Raw genomic sequence first — 26,412 nt, forward strand, 5'->3', positions numbered from 1 at the left:
GCCTTCTGAGTGGTATAAATGAAATTGTATAATCTGCAGGGAATCTTTGAGAATTTGCGAGATGATTTTTTCAATTTCAAAAGATGATATTGATAATTGTTTTAATAATTGATATGTAAATTTTGGTAAAGAACTCCGAGCACCAAAAAATAAACCTGTCACTGACCAATTGAAGAGAGGGATGTTATACTTGGCACTAAGGTAGGGAATACAAGGTTCATAAATGACCCTCTTTTCCTGATCAACCTGATTCAAGTTGAACAAGAGATGACAAGTATGGGCATATTGCATTCTCTGACCAGGAGTGTACAGACCTTCTGCATACAGAATCACATGCAGGGATATGCTTAGAAGACATGTTACATCTCGTTTAAAGGCTGCAAATGCCAGCGCCTGACATTCCTGAGTTGGACATTACGAAGGAGGGAAGTCAAATGCTTTAGCTTAAGGTGTTGCAGGATATTATTCCCAAAAGGAGGCAATAACTTTTAGATGTCTATTGTCTGATTAAAATAAGTTTGTGACTGATGTTTCTATCAGAGAGAATACAACATTATAGATACTTGGCTCATCAACCTGGTGAACCTCAATGCTGTTTCAATACCTGAGAAATTATTACACGCTATTTTGTTGTAATGCCATTGATATACTCCAATATATCTAATTTTCAATTGCTTAACAAATCCAAGGCAAAAAACAATATACAGATTTATTAACTTTTTTCTGAATAATTATACAGGTTGGCCTTGCCATCTGGTACAAAAAGAAAGTGAGCAGACATACAGACACACTGTATAGATGTATTTCCCAATTTTACTTTCTCATTTTTCGAAACATAGAGATAAAGCATTGTTTTTTTAAGTAGGTTATTTTATGACGCTGTATCAACATCTTAGGTTATTTAGCATCTGAATGATATGAAGGTGATAATGCTGGTGAAATGAGTCCGGGGTCCAGCACCGGAAGTTACCCAGCATTTGCTCAAATTGGATTAAGGGAAAACCTCGGAAAAACCTCAATAACTTGACCCAACCAGGATTCGAACCTAGCCAGCTGTGCTAACCATTACTCCACAGGTGTGGACTAAAGCATTGTGATAGTGCAAAATATTGATTTCAGAATTTAACAGATTTTGTTCATATTCATTATGTGCAGGTCAATTTATTCAGGAATGATGTACATAAATGTAACTTAATAAATTGCAATGGATCTTAAATTTGAAAACAAAAAACACAGAATGGCAATGCAGACCAGATAAAGGCCAATGATTTTGGATTTTGTTTATGATTTTTGTATGACATAGAATAAACTGATAAATAAGACAGTAAAATTCATAGAAAGCAAAAACAGAAATCTTGAAAGAGAAATTATTTATCTCTGTACTTCATTTTTGTTTCATTGTGATTCAAGACTAAGACTTTGCTTTCTCTACACAGTACCTGTGTACCAAAGCATTGCACATTCTGCAAGGACTGTGATCACTTGTTTGGAATGAATTCTGCTCTCTTCAAATTATTTAAAAGATACGCAAACCATTGATTAAAAGCTAAGAGAAGCTCTTTGTGTTTTCATCTCCGACTTTTTTGGAAGCTCATCCATGTCCTAATAATAAAAAATAAATAAATAAAACACTGTAATAAATACACTGAGTACATAAATGATTGATACACATTTAATTTGTTATACCAACATAAGTATTAAAGCTATATACTTGTAACTAGCGTCATTTGGAAGGTAAACACTGAAAGTTTTACTCATACACCTCAGTGTGAGCTCCTTGACCCAAAGTATTCTGGCTCATCCCATAACTCTTTCTAACATATTCTCTTTAGCTGCGGTAATTCTCGATTTCAATTCATCATTGTACACAGTGTTAATTAAGTATGCAATATGACCCATAACTTTTTTATGTATTAGTTTCACGAAAAAATGTGCAAATGTTGTTGAAATTAACTCCCTTAATGGGTTGGGGACAACTCGCCACATAACTGAAATTGGTATCAAAGACAATTCATCACATAATTGAAATTCGTATCAAAGACAATTAGCCATACATTAAAAGTCAAGGCAATACTCAAATTCGCAACAATTTATAATATATTTCTATGGTAACACAAGACAAATCCAGAAGCTGTAAACTAATTAGGAACTATGACGGAAGAAATTCGCTTCACAAAGTCAGAAAGAGGCTCTGACAAATTAATATATCTTGGCTACATGTACTTGAGACTTAGAGAACCAACGTCTGTCGTTATTCAAAATGAGTTACAGCCTGTTGCAAGCGAAGCCAATGTGAATCTACCGAAGAAACCAGCTATTAAAAAAACTGTGCGCCGTGCCAGGAAGCTGCACCTACCACCTGAACCAAGGGACATTGACGAACTGAACGTTATAGCCGACAGATACACTAAGACCGTACAGCCTGGGTTCGATTCCCGGTCGGGGCAAGTTACCTGGTTGAGGTTTTTTTCCGGGGTTTTCCCTCAACCCAATACGAGCAAATGCTGGGTAACTTACGGTGTTGGACCCCGGACTCATTTCACCGGCATTATCACCTTCATCTCATTCAGACGCTAAATAACCAAAGCTGTTGATAAAGCGTCGTAAAATAACCTAATTAAAAAAAAAAAGACCGTACAAGGAGAAAGGTGGTTGTATCTGTGGAAAATTGTCTATCTGTGGCGAATTGTCCGGATCCGATGTTATGAGTGTTCTTACAAAAATATTGTTTCAGATATACAACTTTTGGTAAAAAGCACTTCTTTTTCAAATGACACCCTATATTAATTATTAAGTATTTCAAATGTCCATTCAATTTTACATACATATATACAGAGTGGAAGTTATATAACTGTAAAGACTAAAGGGAGCACTAGAATACATCAAAATAAATTAAAAATCTATTATGCATTTTGTAATTAAGTGCATGGTTAATTAGAAAATTAGGTTGAAAGTCTGCATAGTTTGGCAACAACATATCATCGGCTCACCTACGAATACACACATGCACTCGGTCTGAATAGCAGTATTCCATCCCTTAGTCACTGCAGTAGAGTTGCTAGACTTTCTAATGGCAGGAAATATCGATAAGTGTTAATATTTTTATTTAATTTGCAAGAAAACCATCCGTTTTGTTTAAAAAATGCAAAAGGATAAACCATTCCTTATTAGTTTCTCTACTGGTAAGAGTAGAGATCAGAATCGTCCGGATAGTACTTATCAAGTAAAACAGTGTTAATATTTAGAGAAAAATATATTTTTTTTCTGAGAAATGTGTTCATTTGAGATTAATAAGGTATTAGAATTTTGTATTGCACTCTATTCAAGGAATAAGCTGTTAAAATCTGTAGTTTTTTTTATATATCTTCTCGCCATTCGTGAGCTGCCACAAGAGACAGAGTACTTAAAAATAGAAATTTTTACAAGTTCATGAAAAACCATTGATTTTGTTTTAACAATGAAATTCCTACAAATAATTTTTTTTTTGAGATTAGTGAAAATATACCTATTTTTAGAAAAGTGTTACAAAAAAGTAAAGAATGCTAATGAACTTGGTTTCATTTCGAATATAGGTGATGCTTCAGGAGAGCAATTGATCCATTCAATGCAGCTAAAGTTACAATCGGAATAATAGATGTAGGTATTCCAAGCCTCTTAAACACATCTTTCATGAAGAGAGTAGCGGTACCTCTTGCTCCAACCAGAAGTCCGATTACTTCAAGCTCTTTTAGCTGGTATTTTTGAGGTAATAGGGAATGGTAGGATTGTGGATATTCTTTTTCTCATTATCCACTTCTGCTGGCCGTTCCTCATCCGTTTCGAAATGTACAGTGGGATCAATTATGTATCCAGATCTTGTAGATTCCTTGAAAGCTATTATATCTATGTACTGCCAGTGACGGAGAGACCATGCACTTCTTCAAAGGTGTTGTAATCGGCATCTTTAAGGGCAGTGGCTATAACTGATCGTACTTGGTGGTGTCTAGCGTTTCGCAGAGCTTCGCCGTGCGGACAGGATCCCAGGATGTGTGCAAGAGTTTCAACCTCGTTGTGACAATGCCTACAACGGTTGTCCTGAGATCTTCCCGGCACAGTACGTACTGCAGCAACATTTCCAACCATTTTAATGCCATCGCGCCATTCACTGTTGGAGAGTCCTTCGTGTTTACAAATCCATTTGTTGGCACCAGGATATTGTTTAAATAAAACTACGCCTTTCCCTTTCTGTGGATGACGACATCAAATATCAAATTCTCTGTTCCTCAGAAGGTTACGAATCTTTGTAGCATTTAAGAAATGTTCATTCTTATGAAATAAGGCATCTTCTGGAACAATGTTCAGAGATTGGGCATATCTAATGCTCTCCTCATGAATCTGACGTGTTTGTATGATGTATGGGTTTTGAGATTTATGTAAACATCGAAGGGCATTAAAATAAGCTGTTAAAATGTGTTCATCTGAGATTAAAAAGGTATTAGAATTTTGTATTGTACTCTATCCAAGGAATAAGCTGTTGAAATCTGCAGTTATATTACTTCCACCCTGTATAAAAATGTCTTGCATGACATTGAATAATATTCTCATGTAAATATTACGCTTCTTTCAAAAGCCTTGATACAGAGTAAGTTTATGTATTCATCTAGAGTAGGCCATGAAACTAACAAAACACTACCATAAATGAATGGTGACTTTTAATTCCTGAACTGTCGTCATGGCAATGCTTCCTGAAAGAGAAAGGATACACCTCATTAAATGAACTGCATATCTCTTGTTGATTTCTCTTTCCAATGCCATTACCAACCTTCATTAGAATTTTTATCCTTCAGACTTATTTTGTATTACATATCAAGGCCTTTCAAAGAAGAATAACAACACTTACAAAAGAATATTCAATGGCATTAATGAAATTTTAATACATCTGTATGTAAAACTGAATGGAGATTTCACATGTGTAAGAATTAATATAGGATGCGATTTAAAAAATAAGTGTTTTTGACACACACTGTATACTTGAAACAATATTTTTGTAAGAATATTATCATAACATTAGACAATTATTTGCAAAAACTTTGTACACAGCATTTTTTCGTGAAACTAATATAATATTCAACACTTTGTACAATGGGAGAGTTGGCATAAATACTTTATCCTTCACATAACCTCATAAAAAGAAGTTGCATGAGATGACATAGGAGATCCAATGTTCATCTGCTCTCCAGTCCTCCCAATCCTGAAACTGGCATTAAAGATTGATAATATGGAGATATAACGCATTTTTTGAAATCTGACTTTCTGTTGCTATCAGTAATAACTGATATGGGTATGCTTTGTACTGTATTCCTCTCGTATTTTATTCACAAAAGTATATCACTCTTTATAGACATGATATACATGCCTATAACATTTCAATAATGAATTCATTGTAACATTATAACTTCACTTGTTGAAGTAACTACCACTACCTTCACAACACTACACAATTAAGGAAGTAGGGAGTGATATGTAGATATATTAGGATGTAAACTATCAGAGGCAAAGGCAAATAGACTGCGTGTAAAATCAAAACAATAGGCAACACTGTGCAGTTGCCATGGTAGTAGCACAGTCTAGTATATACAGTCACGAAGCTCAATACTTACTAAATATGCGAACATAGATAGTTGCTCACCACCAGGATAGCTACAATCGCATCACAGACTCTTTCCCTAGCAGACGATAAAATGTATTGTACTTTCGATATCGTGTTCTTTTGAAAAAAAAATTAGGACCTTACACTATTGAAATATGAAATACATAAGGTTTATATATTATTTTCATGAAATATATATTATATTCTATAAACTCACCTTCCTGGATCTTTCGGAAGAAGGATAACTCTAACCTATTTTTCTTACAATTTATAGTACTACAGACATCTCCTTGTCCCATATTATTACTCAAATTATTGTATTTTAGCCATTTACAGTTATTACAACCAATAGCGAACATTTCACAGTTTACATAGCTTTTCACAATAATGCGAAATACGGCACAGTCAATGCCTTTTCGATCTAGACCAGGCCGTAATGTTTGTTCGGGTTTTCTATTTCAGTGTATGGAGCTCAGTGAAATATTATATTATAACTTTATTGCGTATCATTGCTAAGCTTTATTTAGTGTAATGTGTCCATAAGTTCCGTTTACTTCTTGTTGCATAATATGTTGCAGAAATAATTACAAAACTGAGTTATTTTAATGTGAAGAGAATTTTACATGTTAACATAATCTATTCGCGTCAACATTTTAAGTTTAGATGGAAGCTATTTTGAGGTTTAATAAAAAAGAATTTATATTATGATTTCAGTTTAGCACATTTACATTCCTTAATTTCAGACAAAACATTTACCATACCACTCCTATGAAATTAGTGTACGTACAATTGTGTTACTTCGTCTCTTAGATAGTAGATAAATACAATAATTCAATACTCAATTGTAGTATTATTAAAATACAGACAAATTTAATGTATAATTGCGAATTTAGGAATATAAGTTAAATATAGTAAACATCTTATATATAAAAGTCAATGTGGCTATGTATGTATGTATGTATGTATGTACTCTAAACAAATCTACACGCTTTGACCTATACTTGCCAAAGTTTCCACATTTAACCTTCATAACCAGGAGAAGAACATAGGCTACATTAAAATTGTGCAAATGAATGTTAAATTGATAAAAAAAATAAAAAATAAAAAAAAAAAAAATAAAATAAAAAAAATAAAACAATGATGTATAATATTAAAATGCAATTTTATACAGTCAATTGTTCTTTATTATTGTCTGTTGTATTCAACATCGACTTCCATGAGGCCATGGAAAAAATAACACGACATGAAATAACATTGTTGATACATCCTGAAGACCAAAATCTAGACAATCTAGGTTGTGTGACTGTAGCCTGTACATATTTTCGTTTGGTTTTACTTTGTTTACAGTTTCATTTTCTATTATTTTATTCGTATTTCTGGAGGCGTGGAAGAAGGCCTAATGGCCTTAACTACGTCACAATAAATAAATAAATAAATAAATAAATAAATAAACAAAAACAAATAAATATATATTTAAAACAGTTGAAAGTAAGGCACATGACGAAATGTTTCCTTTTTGATGCCTGATCTACAGGTGATTAAATTGAGTTAACCCTGGCAGGCATTTGGCTAAGAAGTTCATTAATTCATGTATGTGAACACTATAGAAAGATTAATCTTTTAGGGTGCTATTCATAGATATTTCGTTAGCCCAGGCTACGAGCGTGCTAAACAGGATTCATATCTTATCATATCGCTGACACTGGTTTATGAATACGAAAAACGTTAGTTCGCTGATCATCCACCGAAAGCCTGTGCTAAGAATGTCTATGAATACGGCCCTTAGGGATGAGGAAAGCTTAGTAAAGACAATTCGTTTTGGTTGTCTGTAGTTGGATTTCGGAGATTTCCGAAATGCCTAATAACCAGTTTAACTAAAAACAGAAGCAGAAAGGAAAACACAGGCAACGACGGGTTATTTCAGCTAGTAACCTATAATTTTCATATGAATGACAAGGCATTGGATTTCACTAAATTTAGACAGAAAGGGGCAACTGGTACAGTAAACATAACCTATAATTTCAACATATCTATCGTGCATGAACGAATGAACAAGAATTTCGCAATATTTAATCGAAATAAAGGCAGGTATTACACATACGAAAACGTAATTTTCACACAACAAATAATATTACACCTTAACTTGCAAGTGAATTATGTCTGAAGTGTCTCATAAACATTGTTTTAAATTTTATTAATGGAATTAAACTACATTTTAGAGAAACATATGTTACTGTTTATGCATTCCAATTAATTTATATGGTTGAAACGCCGCCCTTCGTGATTGGGTTAAGCAAGTTACATGGTCTGCCTTACGGCCTGTATTAGATCACGATGGCAGTGGCACAGTCTATTGTTCCTAGTACTCACAGCGCTCCAAGCGGCTAGCAACTATAGCGAGAATTGCAAAAAATCATCCCAAGCTTCGTGACTGTATATAGTAGACTGTGGTAGTACCACAAACCTTGATAACGAAGGGGAGAGTCCTCCTATCACTGTCAACCACAGACTTATTTTAATAAAGAGGCTAAATTATGGTCTACAGTGTATAAATCGTACTTGGGTATATGTAGGCTTGGGTAATTGTCCACTACAAAAAAAAATCATTGTGAATTCTGTTTAAGAGCTCCAATCTTTATTTGTAGCTTTGAAGGACATCAGTTTTTATAGTTCGAATTGGAAAGGCTACTGCCTAAATATTAAATTCTGTGTAACTCCGTTTAACTGAATCTTCGATTTATTATTTTAAAATTCATTTTGCGGTAAAACATGTAATAAACCAACAACTATAATGAAACAGTTACCTAAAACACAAGACACATTAAAAACTATGCATTACCAACTCCATCTTACAACTTACAGTTTCATCTATATCCAGCAGATGGATTCAATTACAAACAAAATAAATGCTATTCAAAATAAAGCCAGACTGCTGACTTTCATTGATGAATAACCTCAATATAAATTACAATACGACAGAAGCTTCTTCACCAATCAATATAATTATTAGAATAAGACAAGAGCCTGTTCAACAAAAGAAAAATGGCAGGATGATGTTCAAAGCAGTTACAGTGCATGTGCGCAATTCAAGAGACAAGACTGAAACTGAACACACACAACTTTTAATATAGTAGCACTAACAGATAAAAATAACTAGAAACTGTACGTGGAAGATTCTCAACAATGTTGGAAGAGGAAGGATCTCTAGTGACGAATGACATGCACCTTCATCTAACTGCCTCACCTTCCTGTCCTCACCAAATTCCTTCAATGAAAAAAACAGTTTGAGTAAAGAGGAAGTAGTTGGAATAAGGAGAAAATAGTTACACGTAATCTAAGCAGAACCTATAGCCTACCTTCCTTCAAAAATGCTCACCACAAACTTCATATTCTGACTTGTGAATAAATTTTAACCGCAATGAAATCGACTCACACCTGTGTAACACTTTACAGGGAGAAAGACAAGTTCTCATCATTGCACAGCAATCCGAGACTTAAGATAATGTTGCTTAAGTCATTAAAAACTGACTGAACATTAGTACAATTTTCGATGATAATCGAATTTAATGGAATTAAATAATGAATGACAATAAAAAATGATGACAAAGCCCCATTGTACATGTTCCTAAGAATATACAATACATTGAATTTTCATTTCAAAACTTCTCAGATTAAATAATTATTTCAATTAAATTTAATTTAAACAAAAAACACGTAAATTTAGATATTGAGGGGGAAGTTCATAAAACCGGTGTTAATTGCAGTTTAGGTTTCACCCCTTTACTCCTCCAACCCCCTCTTTGTTACGATACTTATATTTGAAAGAGTATGTAATTGCTTATACATCTCATTTATTTCTTTTCTATCGTTGCCTGGCAAACTGGATTGTTATTGTCTATTGTAGGATGGAAAAACAGTTTATTTTGGGTAATTTCCTAAATTTAATTAACTGATTAAATTTATGAAATTATGTGAGGTTTAGGTTTGTCTTCGGACAGTTGACTGAACAACAACATAAGTTTGTGTTACTATCTGAAATAACGTGTAATTAACAAGCCTTGTAGTTTTATTCTATTCAGCTCTAATCAACAATAAAAACAATCCAGGTTGTCAAGCGATAGTAGAAAACAAAAGATGCGAGAACAAATGAATGAGATGTACGTATAAACAATTGAATACGTCTTGGGTTTCTGCCATCATGGAGAATTGCTCCGAATCAACAGACATAATACGGTTCGAATAATTTGAATAATTTCGAGGGAAAAATTGTTCCGGAGCCGGGTATCGAACCCGGGACCTTTGGTTTAACGTACCAACGCTCTACCACTGAGCTACTCGGGAACTCTAACCGACACCGATCCAATTTTTCTCTCTATATCCACAGACCTCAAAATGGGCTGACAACCGTCAAGCAACCAACTTTGAGTGCACACTAACTCCGTGTGAATTAAATTGTGGTTTTCTGTTAACGAACAGTGACGTGTATTATGCAAATCAAGATTTTCAGGTATAACTCCCTGTAAAGTTGATTTGAATAATTTCGAGGGAAAAATTGTTCCGGAGCCGGGTATCGAACCCGGGACCTTTGGTTTAACGTACCAATTGGATCGGTGTCGGTTAGAGTTCCCGAGTAGCTCAGTGGTAGAGCGTTGGTACGTTAAACCAAAGGTCCCGGGTTCGATACCCGGCTCCGGAACAATTTTTCCCTCGAAATTATTCAAATCAACTTTACAGGGAGTTATACCTGAAAATCTTGATTTGCATAATACGGTTCGTTCTCTCATCGCATCTTCAATCCGTCAGAATGCTTCCTAAGAGGTTTATGAGGAGGTTGGTTGCCTCTCTTCTGATGACTCTACTAGACGTGCTGATATCATCATAATTGATCGGCAGAAGGATAAGGGTATCATTCTTGATCCCACAATCCGTTTCGAGATGCACGAGCAACAGCCACAAGAGTTGTGTCGTGAAAAACAAGTCATATATGAGCCTTGTTGTCAGCATCTTGGAGCACAATACCACATCACACATTGGACAGTTTTTGGACTCATGTTCGATGTCCGTGGCACGATCCCACGTGAAACTTTAAATCAACTTAAACAATATAAAATTTCTGATGCAACGATTGATGCCATAGGATCTCACGTGTTAAAATCATCCTTCGCTATAATTAGTAATCATTTGTACCCAACAAACTTTTTTTTTTGTAAATGATTTCCTACGTTTTCTTTAATGTTTTTTTTTTTCTTTCCAAGTGTCACAAAATTGTTTTGTTTACTTATTATTCTTTATGAATTGATTAGTAGGCCGATCTATCGAACCCTTATTTAGGGCGGCTTTTGTGTATATTCACAAATTACTACTACTTCAAATTTAAATATCGTAATATAGGGGTGCCATTTGAAATTTCAAAGATGGGGTTGAAGGGGTATATAAAGTGTAATTTGAAATTTCAGAGGGGGAGAAACTTAAAACACAATTAGCACTGATTTGAAACTTTTCCCTCAATATCTAAATTGATATGTTTATTGTTTAAATTAAATTTAATTGAAATAAATAGTTAAGACTGGGAAGTTTTGAAATGAAAACCCTGCAGTATACTGTTTTGAAACTTTCGACAATGATAAACTATCTCATTCAGAACAAAGTAGCACACCATGGAAGAAAAGCAATAGCTATTTATACCATAAAGTTGACTAGAATCTTATCGTTGCATGGTTACATGGACATGTATTTTATTATCTCGTTGCTGAAGTCAGAAGCTTCTTGGTTCAGTATTTTCGGAGATGTATCCATCTCACTTATTCTGTTCATACCTGGAAAACTATGCAATGCATTTGAATATAATTATATCTATCTAGAGCTTTACTAGTGCTCTGTGCATGTCTTTCAACTCTGGCAACATAAATATTTGTCTAAGAAACAATTATCAATTTAAACTGAAAATAATTGGTGTTACGGTCATTTTGTAATTTTTCAGTTATTCAAAAACTGACTGAATAGAACTTAATCTATGATTTTTCTCCATACAAAATTCTGCATCTTACGTACATATTTCCACTGTTAAAACTGTGTAAAAGCTTGAAGTCAAGATTTCCATTAATGGCAAGACATGTCCACAGGTTTCCATAAAATAAGATAGTTCAAATGATAGTAGGCAAAAAGAGGCTGATAAATTAATCTGATGCACAAACAAAAATACAAAATTCACACCACTTGAACATTGTGGAAGTCCTAAATTACACTTACAAATTAATGACTTGTACATCTGCCTTCCCCTTTCTTCACAAGTGTGTGCAACACCTCATCGTGGCAGCTGTAATCCACATATCAGGAATAATAATTATGAATGAATTGTGGTAGCCATTTTGAAAGGAGTTAAGACTAAGACAACTGGAAGAACTCATGGTATGTGGAAGTGCAACAGAATGGACGAAATCAGTCTTAGGGAAGAGGAACAACGTGGAAGATGTGCCAACAGATCTGGTAACTGCAGGTAACTTGGAGCTTTAAGCTTCATTCGTAAGAGCATTCTTCTGTGATGTTATCCCTGTCTAGCAACTGATATCAGTAAGAAGTTTACAGTTTGTTGCGAGGTACTACGAATTAAAAGATATAGTTAATTGTTCTTTTGTAATTTTCATATTTTCTGCACTTGCTGCCATCAAAGGGTAGAATGGAAGCAAGCAAACCAGGGATTTATTTTTCAACGCTCACATTTCCCTTTAGAAGGAAGCATCAGCCGACAGTCTACAATACAAGCTGTAAAATGAAGTCTGTCGTCGATTTGCAACAGGGGACATGTCCAAAATAACAAAGTGTTGGAAAATCGCAAAAACTACAACTCAGTTAACAAATTAAAATGTTCATATATTTTTTTCTAATTAGATCACTATGGGTACATACATTCAGGATCAGTGAACATTTTAATTTTGTAAGTCTATTGTGGTTTTTTTGCGATTTTCCAACACTCTGTCATTTTGGACGTGTCCCCTTTTGCAAATCGACGACAAAAGTATACAGCACAATTGTTACAAAGCGAGGGTGCCAATGGCAAATACGACATTTTATTGAAACGAAAACCAATTAATATATTTGATTGAAAATTAATGTAATTATGATATATGGTACTATTATTAAAATTATGATCTTATAATACTGTCATATCAAAATTACAGGTCTACCCTGTCAGCCAAGTTCACATAATAAATAAAGTAGTAGTAGTAGTAGTAGTAGTAGTAGTAGTAGTAGTAGTAGTAGTAGTAGTAGTAGTAGTAGTAGTAGTAGTAGTAGTAGTAGTAGTAGTAGTAATAATAATAATAATAATTAATCTTCTCAACTACTATGCCATAAGGTCTGTCAAGACCTTGAGTTTTCTATTCAACTTTTAAAGGACAGTTGAGAGATCTTTTACCATTAGAATTGTATTTTTTTCAAGACACCTTTTGGATATTGTGTATGAAGACAAGACTTCTACTGTTATTTGAACTACACCACAAGCTACCAAAATAGAGGAAAAAATAATGTTACTCTTTTACGTATGTTTCAATACTACAAGAAATGGATTCGGAACACCTCAAAAACTGTGCTTCAGTGGCTGACCATGATAATATCTTTGAAAAATATTGAAGTGCAAGAGGTCAAATGACTTTATTGTCAAACGCCTGGCATTAGAAAACAACAACGTTTCAATACTAGGAGTGCCAACTCTTCCACTATTTTCTGGGATTTTCTCACATTATTGCATCAACAAATTTATAGAATATGCTGCAGAAAGTGATGGCATGCTGAAATACATACAAGATTTGAGTGACGTTATGTTCAAGATGAACATAAAACAATATCCTTGACAGCCTAGATTGTTTTATATTGATTTTTCAAATTATAAATCATGTAATTGTTTCCGAGTGCCCTTCAGATTAATGCATCATAATAATAATTACGAATATAAGTTCATGTAGTCTCTGGGGTTTCCTCTCACGAAAAGTGGTTCTGTCTATCAGCAGACCAACCACCAAGTTACCTGCCAGCTACTTCAGTGCACAAAAATGACTCGGATAAGCATAGTAATGAAGAGAGGCTAGAGTGACAGAAGCAGGTTGGTGAAAGAGTTCAAGTAGACAACACAGGAATAAATGTAACAACCAAATGTAACAATATTTCCAGTGTATATTTTGTTAGATTTTCGTAAGCAGAAAACAGCCATAACACATTATGCAACAAATTATGGAATGTACAGTGAACAAAACACATTATATACACACATACACACTGTGCTTTAAAAGATTTGTGGTGTAAAAACAGACGAAATATTAGGCCTAATACCGTATCAGTCAAAAAAAAAAAAAAACAATAAACCACCGACAAATGGAATGTGCGAGTAGTGGTCAGATAGGAACAGCAAGGGCGAATTTAACAGGAAGAATGCTCAACAAGGGAGAAACGAAAGAGAGAAATAATACTGCCGTACAGTTCTGCAAATACGCAGGGTTTAAGCTGCAATGGAAATAAAATTTAATCTCGTAATATGCCATGACATTTTTAAAACAATGCAAAAATTGTACCTTTAATATAAAAATGCACTTTTTAAGGTTATAAAAAATACTGCCTAAAATTTCGCATCCTAATTTGTTATGTGAACTTCGTATCACACACCGCTGTTGTAGCGATGAAGATGCTTAAACCCTGAGTATGTTTAACATAATAAAATGCGATCCTTAACAGGCGAATACTGTAACTTTGTATGGAAATAAAGAGGAACACACTGCGTTGCCAATTATCTACTCCTCATCCTCATTCTATAGTTACATATTGCGTTAATTCAATTATTACTAGACTTCATAATACGAGGGGGATCCAGGAAATAACGACCGTTCGCGCATACCCGCCGCGCAGCTGACTCCCCTTCCTTGTTTGAAGGTCAACTGGCTTCCTTAACATGTGTTCTCATAATGTTGTGAGTACTGGTTGCAACAAGTCGCCATTGTGCATTTTGTGTTACTTCAAAATGAACGACGTGATTGATAATCCTGCCGACTGTGAGGTGAGGAGTGTGATTCGATTTTTGAATGCCCGACATTTGAAACCTGCAGAAATTTACCGGCAATTGAAAGAAGTGTATGGTGATACTGTAATGAATGAAAGAAATGTGAGAAAATGGTGCGAAATGTTCAACAATGGGCGAACAAATGTCCACGATGAAACTCGACCCGGACGCCCATCACTCATCACAGAAGACCTGAAGACTAAAGTGAACGACAGAATCTTGCAAGACAGCCGCACATCACTCGGAGAATTGCATATTGCCTTTCCTGACATTTCTCGTTCTTTGCTTGGTGAAATTGTGTCGCAACATCTTGGCTTAATGAACTGGCGGCAGAGGAGTATAACACGGGAATTCTAAAGCTAGTGAACAGATACGACAAATGTTTAAATGTAGGTGGTGATTATGTAGAGAAGTAAAGGAAGCTTCAGTTATGTAACAGACTTTGTTTTTTAAAATAAATATATTTTTTTTTAATTATTACAACAAAACGGTCGTTATTTCCTGGATCCCCCTCGTAATAATATTAACATCTTATATGAAATCTAGCTTCGTAGAAGTTGGTTTTCTTTAAAAATAGTTATTGAATATTGCTAACCGATCTACATCTGTCGACTGAGAATAAACCAACTGGGTGGCACTGGTCGAAGTGAAATTCAGTTTGTACTACCAGTGACGAAGTTGTAGTCTTTGCAGAGTATCACTTCAAGCTCGTGAAAATTCGTTTTTACAGTCACTTGGCAGAAGACTGACGTGATTGCAAGCTTAGGATTACGTAACTCATGTGTTAATAAATTAAAATTACTTGCCCTACTTCTTTCGGATAAATGCATACTGAAAAGCAAATTTACGTATTACCAAAGGTTTACCTTATAATTAATGTTTATAGAAATAACTCTTGCTTAAGTACAAATTTCATTCAAATCGTTCCATCACTAGTTTGTGCTGACGAAAAATGTATAAAATTAAACGCGATCTTATATCTCAATAACAGTTAAAACTAAAGACAACTGATGATTCCCCCCGAACCCTAACTGTTAACTCTACTTACAGAAAGCTGTATGCTAGCAATTTCTGTTCCTGCCACACAGACACACACAATTACCACAGCCCTAGTAAGATCAAGATCTCCCTTGAACCAAGTGTGATATGCTTATGATTTGTTGCATGTCTTCCATGGCTGGCTGGAAGATACATCGGAGATGCAGCAATGAGTTGTTTCTACAGCACAACCTGAAGATCGACAATCGTCGAAGGAAACTAACTGGCCTGCCATACAAATTTGCTCTTCATGATCCACTGTTGTCCAAGAGTGTGGTCGCAACTCCTGAGCAGAGGCTGCGATGTGTCTCGTATATCTGGCTTCTGGAGGCACTGGCCGGTGTTGATGTGTTTGATGGTGCGGTCCTGCAAATTGAGATCGCATGTCAAAGCACTGCTACAAAAAGTCATTCTATCCACTTGAAATCTTTTTCGTTTCAAGCTATCAAAACGACCTTTAAAAAAGATATTTTTTTTAAGTTAATAAAACCTTATAATATGGAATGAAAAATATAATTTATATATATTAAAATAAAACTCGCTTGACTGTTTTGTGGCTGGACAAAGGATTTAGCTGATTTTGGAACTGAAGTGTCTGCAATTTTTATTTTCTGTACAGTTGCAATTACATTTAAATCTTAGATTTGACTAATTAATTATTCATAAAGTTAAAGTTTGAAGAATTTTACTACTCTATTCATAGAGCCTATACACAAAATTGCATACTATGTATATGAAGAAACACTTTCAGTTATTTACGGAAAAATATATCATTTCTTTTTCTCTATTTAGTCATCAGATGTTTCTAGTTTAATGGCTAACAGAATTTTTAGGGAGAGTCTCAACTACATTACTTTCACCCTCTAGCATCACATTACTATACTCATCCATTGTTACTCTGGAAGTAAAACTGACAAATTAACGAAGTATAAAATATTCAGAAAAGTAACAGGTAATCTTTGAAAAGGCAGATACAAAGAATTATTAAAATCGAACCGGTTGGTACAAAACTACTATATTAATAATATACAGCTGTTTTTTAGTGTCAACATATTATTTTCTCCCACTTACATATTTATAAATGCCACATAATTTTATTATAAGTGAAAATAAATGTCTCCGATAGTTATACAAAAAGAGTGTAGCTATTTTTGCAATTTGAAGTTTGAGATTGCCATTTTTGTCACAATGATTTAGCTGTTTTTGCAATTATAAATCTGACTGATGGATATAACTTCAGTTGCACTTGACCACAGCAGGGGTTTAACTTCTCTTGCAACTTGACCCACTTTTTTTTCCTTGATTTTATGTGTTTTTAACGGTTGTTTAAAATGTTTAATTCATAACCAAGGAGGAAAGGAATTCAGGGGTACCAAAATCTCTCTCTTTTTTTTTTTTTTTTTTTTTTTTTTTTTTTTTTTTTTTTTTTTGGTATAGCTGCTTTTGCCAATAGCCTACTCATTTCATCAACACCATAATAATATGATACTACAGTAAAACTTTATCTAGTGTGTTCATTTCAAAACTTCCCAGTCTAAATAACTATTAATTTAAATAGGATTTAATTAAACAAAAAACACGTCAATTTAGATATTGAGGGGGAAGTTGTCCTTTTCCATGAATCTATACTCCATCACGTGGCATGCAAATTTGTTTAAGTTGAGATATAACAATGTGTACAGTTTGAGGGGAGGCTGCAACACGAGTTCATTGACAGTCCCCTTGTGAGAAAATTAATTGTTCTCATAATTTAATTCTTCGTTTATTTTTACATTTTCAGCCTTCCACTACCTTCATTTATATACAAATTAAAATTTTTCAGTAGCTGTTTCAATTATATTTAAGAATGTGTCAACCTGCAGTTCTACTGTAGTTGTATTTCTGTGCTACTGCAAAAAACTTTAAATTGTCGATAATGATAAGAAGGTGTACCTGGGTGTTGTAAGTCCAAGCCTGATTTCCGCCCATTCCGTGGCATCTTACAAGCTTCACTGGTCCCTCTGGACTCGATGCATCAAGGCAATTATCATCAGACATGATTTGCTGACGTTTTGTATAGGCAAATACCTGTCAACACACCAAAGAGAAAGCATCAGAGTCAAGTTACTGTCCTTATTCCTGCCGCACGGTGATTAGCCTATATCAACACTTTCTGTTCGCCTGCCCAATGTTTCATCACAGGCAATCTCAACTCTCTACATTAATAGAGGAACACAACTTTAGGTACCGAAAAGGAGAAGGCTTCACTATATTTTCAACTGTAAAATTTCTGCTCTCTTATTTCTAAATTTTATTAACTATATATAGCATACAGAATAGATTACAATAACGATTGTTGGCTCCTTTATATGATTCTGGTCATATGTGTATAGCTGACTGTGTTGGTAACTGAAATCTCTTTTAAATAATTTAGTTTGTATACAAATACACTTCAAAAATAATAATTATTTTTAGCCATCATCTGTAATTTCACTATTTAATGTTCCTGTTTTTAAAGAAGTCTTGACACTGAATTGCTAGCTATTGATGCTGCTCTTCAGTGTGTTGCTCAAATTTCTGAAAAATCTATTTGCATACTTACCGACTCCAAGGGGGCTGTATTTAATATAATTAAATATGTACCAAACCTATATGCACATAGAATTATTCCAATTCAGAAACAACTAAGTAAACTAAAAAAACTCCAAAAGGAAATAACATTTCAATGGATACCTAGTCACTGTGGTATACCTGGAAACGAGAAAGTCAATAATATTGCAGAACAGGCAACATATTTGCAACCAAGACCTCTCCAAGTGACATCTCTATCCAGTGCTTTTGCTTCAGTAAAGTCTCATTTTACAAACCTATGGATCAACAATTGGCTCTCTTCTCACAAAGGAAAAATTTTACAGTCTGTACAGAAGAAACCAAATGACCTGGAAATGTACAAAAACTTGCCCAGACGTGTTCAAACATTTTTAACAAGAGCCAGAATAGGTCACATTCTCACTCAATTGTACCTACACCGATTTCACCTTTCTGATAATCCTACTTGTCTGTGGTGTAATAATCATGATGAAGATCTGGAACACATTCTTCTATACTGTCCATCCATAAACCACAAAAGAAGTAAATTAAAATCATCAGTACAGTTGCAGAAGACACAGCCCTGCAGTATATATTGACTACACCCCAACTCTGGCTACTAGCAACAGGCATCTATAATGAACACCGATCAAAATACCCCTCATTTCTCGTGAAAAACAACTGAATAGACTACAGTGGACTTTATGTTGTCAGCAAACAGCTGGATACATTAAGAAGATTGAAAGAAGAATTTGTTAAATCCCAGTCAAATTACCATAAGAATAATGTTATTAATTCTTGCTGTTAAGGAAACTGGTTTAAGAAAAATCTTGTTTTAAGGAACACTTTTCAAGTGGATTTTGTGATAATGAAGACTGAAATATCAATTTGATTTTCAATAATCAATAGTACCAGCATGTTCGATAACACATCTTAATCAATAGTAATGCAGTGCCACATGGCGGCATTATTCTTGATCATTCTTATGGTTTTGCTTTGTGTTGCTTTCACAGAGTGGTTGCTCAGTTCTCGTGAGTTGTGTGGATCCTGTTTCCAAGTTTTTGTTAGTTTATACTGTTTGTGCATCGTTATAATGGTGACTAAATGGAAGAAATTAACCATCGGACAGAAAATAAAAATAATAAAGGATGTCGAGGCTAATCCTCAAATAACACTATCGCACATGGCAAAAAGGCATGGTTTGCAACTACTTCATTATGGGGAGTATTGAAGAAGAAAGAAGAAATTTCAAATCCTGAGTTTGGTCAGGTTCTACCAAACAGAATAACATTAGTGTATCACCATTTGAAGAGTTAGAAAATATAATGTATTATAATGAAATGTATTTTAAATAATACTTAAATAACTATAATGCCAGTTATATAACACACATATTAGTACTAGTTATTTTAGCCTTTCCTTCCCATTTTATGTAATGTAAACCCCCTTTTAAGGAAAACCCCTATTTAAAGAAAGAAAAAAAAAAGTAATCCCTCAGAAATTCGTTAAAAAGGGGTTCTACTGTGTATGTAAACACTGCAATTCTCAATTTCAGTCTCTGTGAAATAAATTGTAATCAATAATTAAAATTATTTTAACCTTTATAGTCCCGTCGCTCTTATTTCCGGCAGCCAATCACGTTGCAGGTCGGCTACATTTAAACGTGTGAGTTTTGTGATTCGCTGCTGATTACGTAATTCACTTCCTAAGGCTCGATAAATATTTAATATATCCGCCCGCCATTTTGGCTCTTTCATTGGCGTTCGCAGAAAGCACAGTAGGACGTTATTTGCCGTTCAATTATTTGCTCAATTACAGTGCGTTTGATTTATTATCATAGGAGCTACGACATGATAATGTTTAACAGTGCGGCAAATAGATTCCTCGTCTGGTAGCTCGGCAACGAAATAACAAAAATGACGAACGATACTACCTACCTATACTTTATAGAGCCTTCACTTCCTAAGGCGTAAGCAAAGAGGAGGAGTCACGCCGGAAATAACAGCGACGTATGTACATTTATATGTACACAGAAAGTTCTAATTCCCTATTCATTATACTGAAGAGGGTTGATCGTATGTTCATTTATTCCACAAATCTGTAATGGCTATTTTTTTCTGAAATTTTCAATTTAATAAATAAATACTCTCTGGCAAATCCAGAAAAACGCAAAGGACTCAGCAGCAAGAGCCTGGCAAATTGCATTGGGAAGTCAGAGAGAAAATTATGTCAGTCAACTAATTCCCAATGCCACTGGTCAACAACCACCATGGTGACGAATCAGTTCCACTTTCTTGTTATTTTTTTCAACTAAAGATACACTAACAGAGGTGAAAGTGATATTTCATGTGCATCAGTCTCAAATGAATTGACTAGCATATACAAAATTCGTCAACAGTTCAAGAGAAATAACGAACTTTTCATGGCGCAGCATCACAAATCACATGACAATGTTTACCTTTATTGATCCCATACAAGCCACTGTGCTAGCGCTGCACGTACCTGATTCCCTCCCAACCCGTGGCAGTAGCTCATTCCAAGATTCTCTCCACCTTTCCTTCCAAGAGTATCCAAGCAATTCTGAGTCTCTGCATTTCTCACCTATGAAATAAATTATGATCTCAGTATGTACAACAGGCGAAATATCAACTTCCTCTTCCCTTTCCTTCACGAACAGGAAGCAGAATTTTAGGTTTTCTTATAAAATGATAAAATAAAATCCATACATTTTTTCATTTATAACTTCACAAACAACACACTACAAAGAAAAGCCCCACAATGTAAAATTAAATTTAGATTCCAATAATAGATAAAATAATGTATAGCATACGTGGAAATTTTCACCCTCGGCTTCATCATGGACACTAAACTTTCCAGTCATGAATGAAATCTATTTTTAGCCTCTTGTATTAAAAATTACTACTGCACGTTGAATCAAAATCTTTTATTCCTTTAGGGTTCGAATTAAAAAGATTTAACTGTATTTACATAAATTAGTAGTGTATTTAAAATATTAATATTTAGCTAGATGAAAACTGAAACAAATGATGATGGAAGTGGATGACTTATTCAAATGACATTATTAATTAACATTTCACAACACCTATTTACCTCTGATTGAGGTCCTGGCTGACATGTACATCTATTATTATCAAGCAGGACATCTCGCTTGACAATATGTGTCAGAGGAAGAACAATTCTGTAGTGCTCGGGAAAAGTGGCACAAGTCAAAAATGTTAATTTTACAGGAGGAGGAAAAAAACTGTCTTCACACTGGTTTATGTCGAATTGATTTTCTTCTGTATGAATTATTGTAGTGGGAGAAATACTTATGTCTCTTTTCCCAAGCGAGCAGATGTTCTGTAAGTTGTCAATAAATTAATAAAAAATGTTTGCAGAAACTGACTTATGCCACTTTCCCAAGCACTGCAGAATTGTTTTCATATGTCTGAAGTCTGATTAGTGTAATATGTAACTAGTCAGCGATGTATGCAATGGAGGAGTAAAGGAACTGGACACCCTATCCCATTATCTTCTGGCTTAGTTGCCCCATAAGTGATGCCTTATTGGAGTCACTTATGAGGTTCATATCTTCAGACAGTTGACTAAACAACAAGAACACCTATTACTAATGTTTCTCCAGTCTTTACTGAAGATTCTAATCCAGTTTCATTTGTTTTCTTTCCTTTGTTTCTTTCCGTATTTTTTATTGCAGTAGTTGATCCGCCTACATATTTTACCACTCTCTGTTTCGTCCCGCAGCAAATGTCAATTCCTTGAACTTTGCTTTTCATGGCACATTTTTATAATCTTAGTTTTAATTTATCTACATTTGCTTCAACAGTTTCCTCACGTTTTTACGCACTGGGAATTTTGAAATTATTCTCAAAACTATGCCTGCCAGTTCACACTGTACCAATTAACTGCCTTTGTTTTTGGTGGTGTCATCTCATTGAATACAAAGGGCCATATTCATAGACATTCTTACCTCGGGCTTCCGGTGGATGATCAGCGTTTTTCGTATTCATAAACCAGTGTTAGTGATATGATATGATATGAATCCTGTACAAGTAATCTGTCCATAGCCGGGGCTAGTTTAGCACGCTCGTAGCGCGGATTACCTGGTTGGGTTTTTCTGAGGTTTCCCCCACCGAAAAGGCAAATGCCGAGTAATATTTTGGCGAATCCTCGGACCTCATCTCATCTCACTACATCTCGCCAAAATGTAAAAAAATGTAAAAAAAATTGTACAAAATTGTAAAAATTGTAGAAAATTACTAAATTGTAAAACTATAAAAATTTGTAAAAATTGTAATTGTAATATTGTAAAATGTTGACATGTTCCACATCTTAAAGCTTCATTGCTCATGTAAGATCTATGGAATAAAATAAATGAATGAATGAATGAATGAATGAATGAATAGCGAAATGTCTATGAATAGCACCCTAAGTGCTTTGATTGAGTGAAATATCTTGATGTTACCATTTTACTCCTTCCAACCCACATAGGTACATTTCTATCTACCTCCCCACATCCTGGCCAATAAATATGTGATATTGTTTGTCAGGGATATCTGCCTAATGAAATATACACATGGGAATGATATTTTCCCAGCATGCAATAGTGTTCCACGGTAACAGATGAACAAATCTGGAAACAATACTGTGACAGCGACGTGAGATTCGAACTCACGACCAGCGTCCCGCATGAAAGCAGATCGCACAGGCTGCACGGAACATTGAGTGACGTCGCGCGGTGGAGAGAAGAGAGAGGGTGTATTACGTCACGCGACGAGTTTGCGCGCGCATCTGGTGCTGGTAGAGAGGAGAGGGCTCTGGATTTCTCTGGAATGCCATCTCTAGAGACGGGTGGAACCTTCGAGGTTACGTCACTGTGGTTATAAATTACGGTCGCGAAGGAACGACAGCAGTTTTTAAGAGTTTTCAGTTATTCCGTCAGTGAGTAAGCCAGAGCAAGCAAGCCAGAGTTCGACTCGAGTGTGCGTCCGCATCTGCGTCAGCATCCGAAGGCCTGAGTTCGAGTGCAGTGGACCGCAGTTGGAGGGACCTGAGTTCGAGTGCAGTGGACCGCAGTTGGAGGGACCCGAGTTCGAGTACAGTGAACTGTCTCTGAAGGTCTGTGGTTCGAGATACTGTGAACTCGAGTGACTGAGATAGAAGAACTGTGAACTGAGAACTGGTAGTTCTGATTTGTAAATAGTGCTTTGTAAATATTAGTTAAGATTAACAGTTCATTGTTGTGCGTAATAGTCCAAGTAAATTGTCATTGTCGTCGGTGGAGTGCTATAACGAATACGGTGTTGAGTGAAGATCCAATTGTTGACGAGAGCGTTTAAGGTGAATTGTAGAAAGGAATTATTGTTGTGACGAATAAATTACATTGTTGTTACTAATAAAATTTACAATACCTTAATTCACTGAAACTACAATGAACTTCTCATGTCCAATGTTTAGCTGTGGTTGGTGTGGTAGTAATTTTTCTAGCAAGCAATAACAGTTTGCATGAATTCAACAGAGAATTAATCTTTTTTTTTATTATTTATCAATAGTTCGTTGAACTTCCTGTGCAAAAACAATAATTATTTTCAAGTATCTATAACCTAAAATCTGCTCCCTGAGTATCACATTTCACAGAAAATCTTAATTTTGGTAACATAAATACATAACTTTTTATAACCGTTACTCCTTACATGTACGTTTTAAGTTGTTACAATTCTTTTACTGTTGTACAGTTGTAATGCATATACCAATGAATAAATCATATGTAAAATTGTACCAATATAATTGCGCTTGGATTAAAGGAAATGGGACTCATGTTAACAGGAAGGTACAGACATACAACAAGTCATATGCGTTTACATATTGTGTACATACCTCACCCAGATAATAATAATCCAAAGGCATCTGTGATTCTGGATAAACATTCTCCAGATACCACCGGAAACTTTTACACTTTAATTTATTCCTCAATTCCCTTCTTTCTGACACATCACCTACATCAACACTTCTTGCACCTGCGAAATAAGATATCAGTTTGATCAGGTGGTCATGTACAGTCTACTTCATAATAATAATAATAATAATAATAATAATAATAATAATAATAATAATAACAACAACAACAACAGTAGTAGAAGTAATAGTAATAATATAATAAAGTAAAATGTTTTTGTCTGTGATGGTCACACTTATTCTTGTTTAGAGAATATGAATTATAAAACTTTTTCCTTTTTAGTTATAAATTAAATCTGTCCCGGTTTTGTTTTCCATTTGCTATTGTAGATGTTCCTTCCATTTATTACTTTACTGTTGAATTTTAACTTTTCCTGTTCTCTTCTTTCCTGGCATCTCAATTTTATTCAGTAACCTGAAATTCAACTCACAGTTGAGTAGGTAATAAACTATAAATTAAAAAAAGTAAAATAATTGATTGTTCTATGATAGTATTAGATCATGCAACGAAATGGTACTCATGTTACAAACCCCTGTTAGAATAACACTGTACAACCACCACCACAATTTCGCCTACAATAACAAGCCCTACTTCATAACACACAGAGTCTGTCTATATCTGTAACTCATATCGCGAGGACTTAACAATATTTCTGTTTTGCCATGCCATGAAGAAATATCACAAACTCACATAATGAACATGTTCATCATCTCAGGTGCAGGAAACAACATACATACAGTCTTTCACCTTTCATACTGTATTAATTTAAAAATGACAATAATGAAACAGATTTTAAAGATGTTATTGTACATAAACGTTCAAGAATTAAATTTATGCTGCACGGCATTAAATTTGTCCCAACAGTTTCAGGTTTAAACAGAATGCAATACTACTTTCGTTTGTAGAACTAATTTCAAATACATCACATATTCATTATGCGGTCTCGCCCACCTCATTGAATATTACACGACTACTATGAAGTAGTCAATGTGTATCATTACTATTTAATACAAGTAAAAAGCATTACGAGAGGTGTTCGGCCGGCGCCATGTATCATGTCCCGGCATAGCTCAGTTGGAAAGAGCGCTCAGCACGCAGAGCTGAGAGGTCCTGGGTTCGATTCCCGGTGCCGGTACGAATTTTTCTCGTATTAAATAGTAACGATACACATTGGCTACTTCAGAGTAGTCGTATAATATTCAATGAGGTGGGCGAGACCTCATGATGAATATGTGATATATTAACTGTTAGCAGTTGTCACAAACTGATGTTGAATATGGCCATAAAGTCATTTAAATATGCGCTCCTGCATGTATGACTTACATTGTCTAAAGTGCAGGTAGTAAGACCGTAAAATAGCATTACGAGAGGGGTTCGGCTGGCGCCGTGTATCATGTCCTGGCATAGCTCAGTTGGAAAGAGCGCTCAACGCGCAGAGCTGAGAGGTCTTGGGTTCGATCCCCAGTGCCGGTACGAATTTTTCTCGTATTAAATAGTAATAATTTCAAATAACTTGCTGACAACTTTTCCAACACTACATAAAAAATGTTGAGAATTTTGGTATTAGAATGAGAAAATAAATAAATTTGAATACACAACTACCTAATTTTCTCATGAAGAAAAAAATACTCTCTACATAAATTTTGCACGTTTCATAACAATAAATTCAGTTCATCATATTGCGGAGGTTGTTACTGTAGGTACTACTTACAGTTTGTTTTCTTGAGATGTGGTATAAAAGACACAAAACAACCCGAAAAGTAAGATATTTAGCTTAAATACAGTAGTTACATATTCACAAATTTATTGTAATAATTTCTAATATTTTTTTTATTAAAATAATCGACAATTCAAATTGATAAGAATTCCAGGTAAATTGACAAGGGATGTGTACATTTACTTATGTCGGATTGGTGTAAATAATAGAGAATCAGAATACTTTCTTTAATGGGGAAGTAAAATAGTAATAAAATATAGGATGTTTACTTCATTCATTTAAATGCCAGTACTCATCTTCTTTCTTGGCAAGGAAAGATCATCTGCCTTACAGGTTCACTGTAAGAGCTAGTTGCCATGACTACCTGCCATGATCATAGTACGTGTACACACATCTCTGCTTCATTTGAAAAACAAATGTAGTCCAATTCATAGTCATAT

At 34.7% G+C, this 26,412-nt stretch overlaps 1 protein-coding gene across 3 annotated transcripts in view; it reads right to left on the minus strand.

The window, feature by feature from the left end:
* Positions 1 to 8,344: 8,344 nt before the first annotated feature.
* The window catches only part of Pgant5 (polypeptide N-acetylgalactosaminyltransferase 5), a 69,024-nt gene continuing 50,956 nt past the window's right edge, over positions 8,345 to 26,412 (minus strand). For all 3 annotated transcript variants that reach the window (XM_069848981.1, XM_069848978.1, XM_069848979.1), the window contains exons 8-11: positions 24,177 to 24,316; positions 20,784 to 20,882; positions 17,646 to 17,780; positions 8,345 to 16,079 (exon numbers count right to left, since the gene is read on the minus strand). In XM_069848981.1, the coding sequence (XP_069705082.1) occupies positions 15,933 to 16,079; positions 17,646 to 17,780; positions 20,784 to 20,882; positions 24,177 to 24,316 (521 nt within the window). In that variant the 3' untranslated portion in view covers positions 8,345 to 15,932. The remainder of the gene's footprint in view (positions 16,080 to 17,645; positions 17,781 to 20,783; positions 20,883 to 24,176; positions 24,317 to 26,412) is intronic.

This window comes from Periplaneta americana, chromosome 16, assembly GCF_040183065.1.
Source record: "Periplaneta americana isolate PAMFEO1 chromosome 16, P.americana_PAMFEO1_priV1, whole genome shotgun sequence".
Lineage (NCBI taxonomy): Eukaryota > Metazoa > Arthropoda > Insecta > Blattodea > Blattidae > Periplaneta > Periplaneta americana.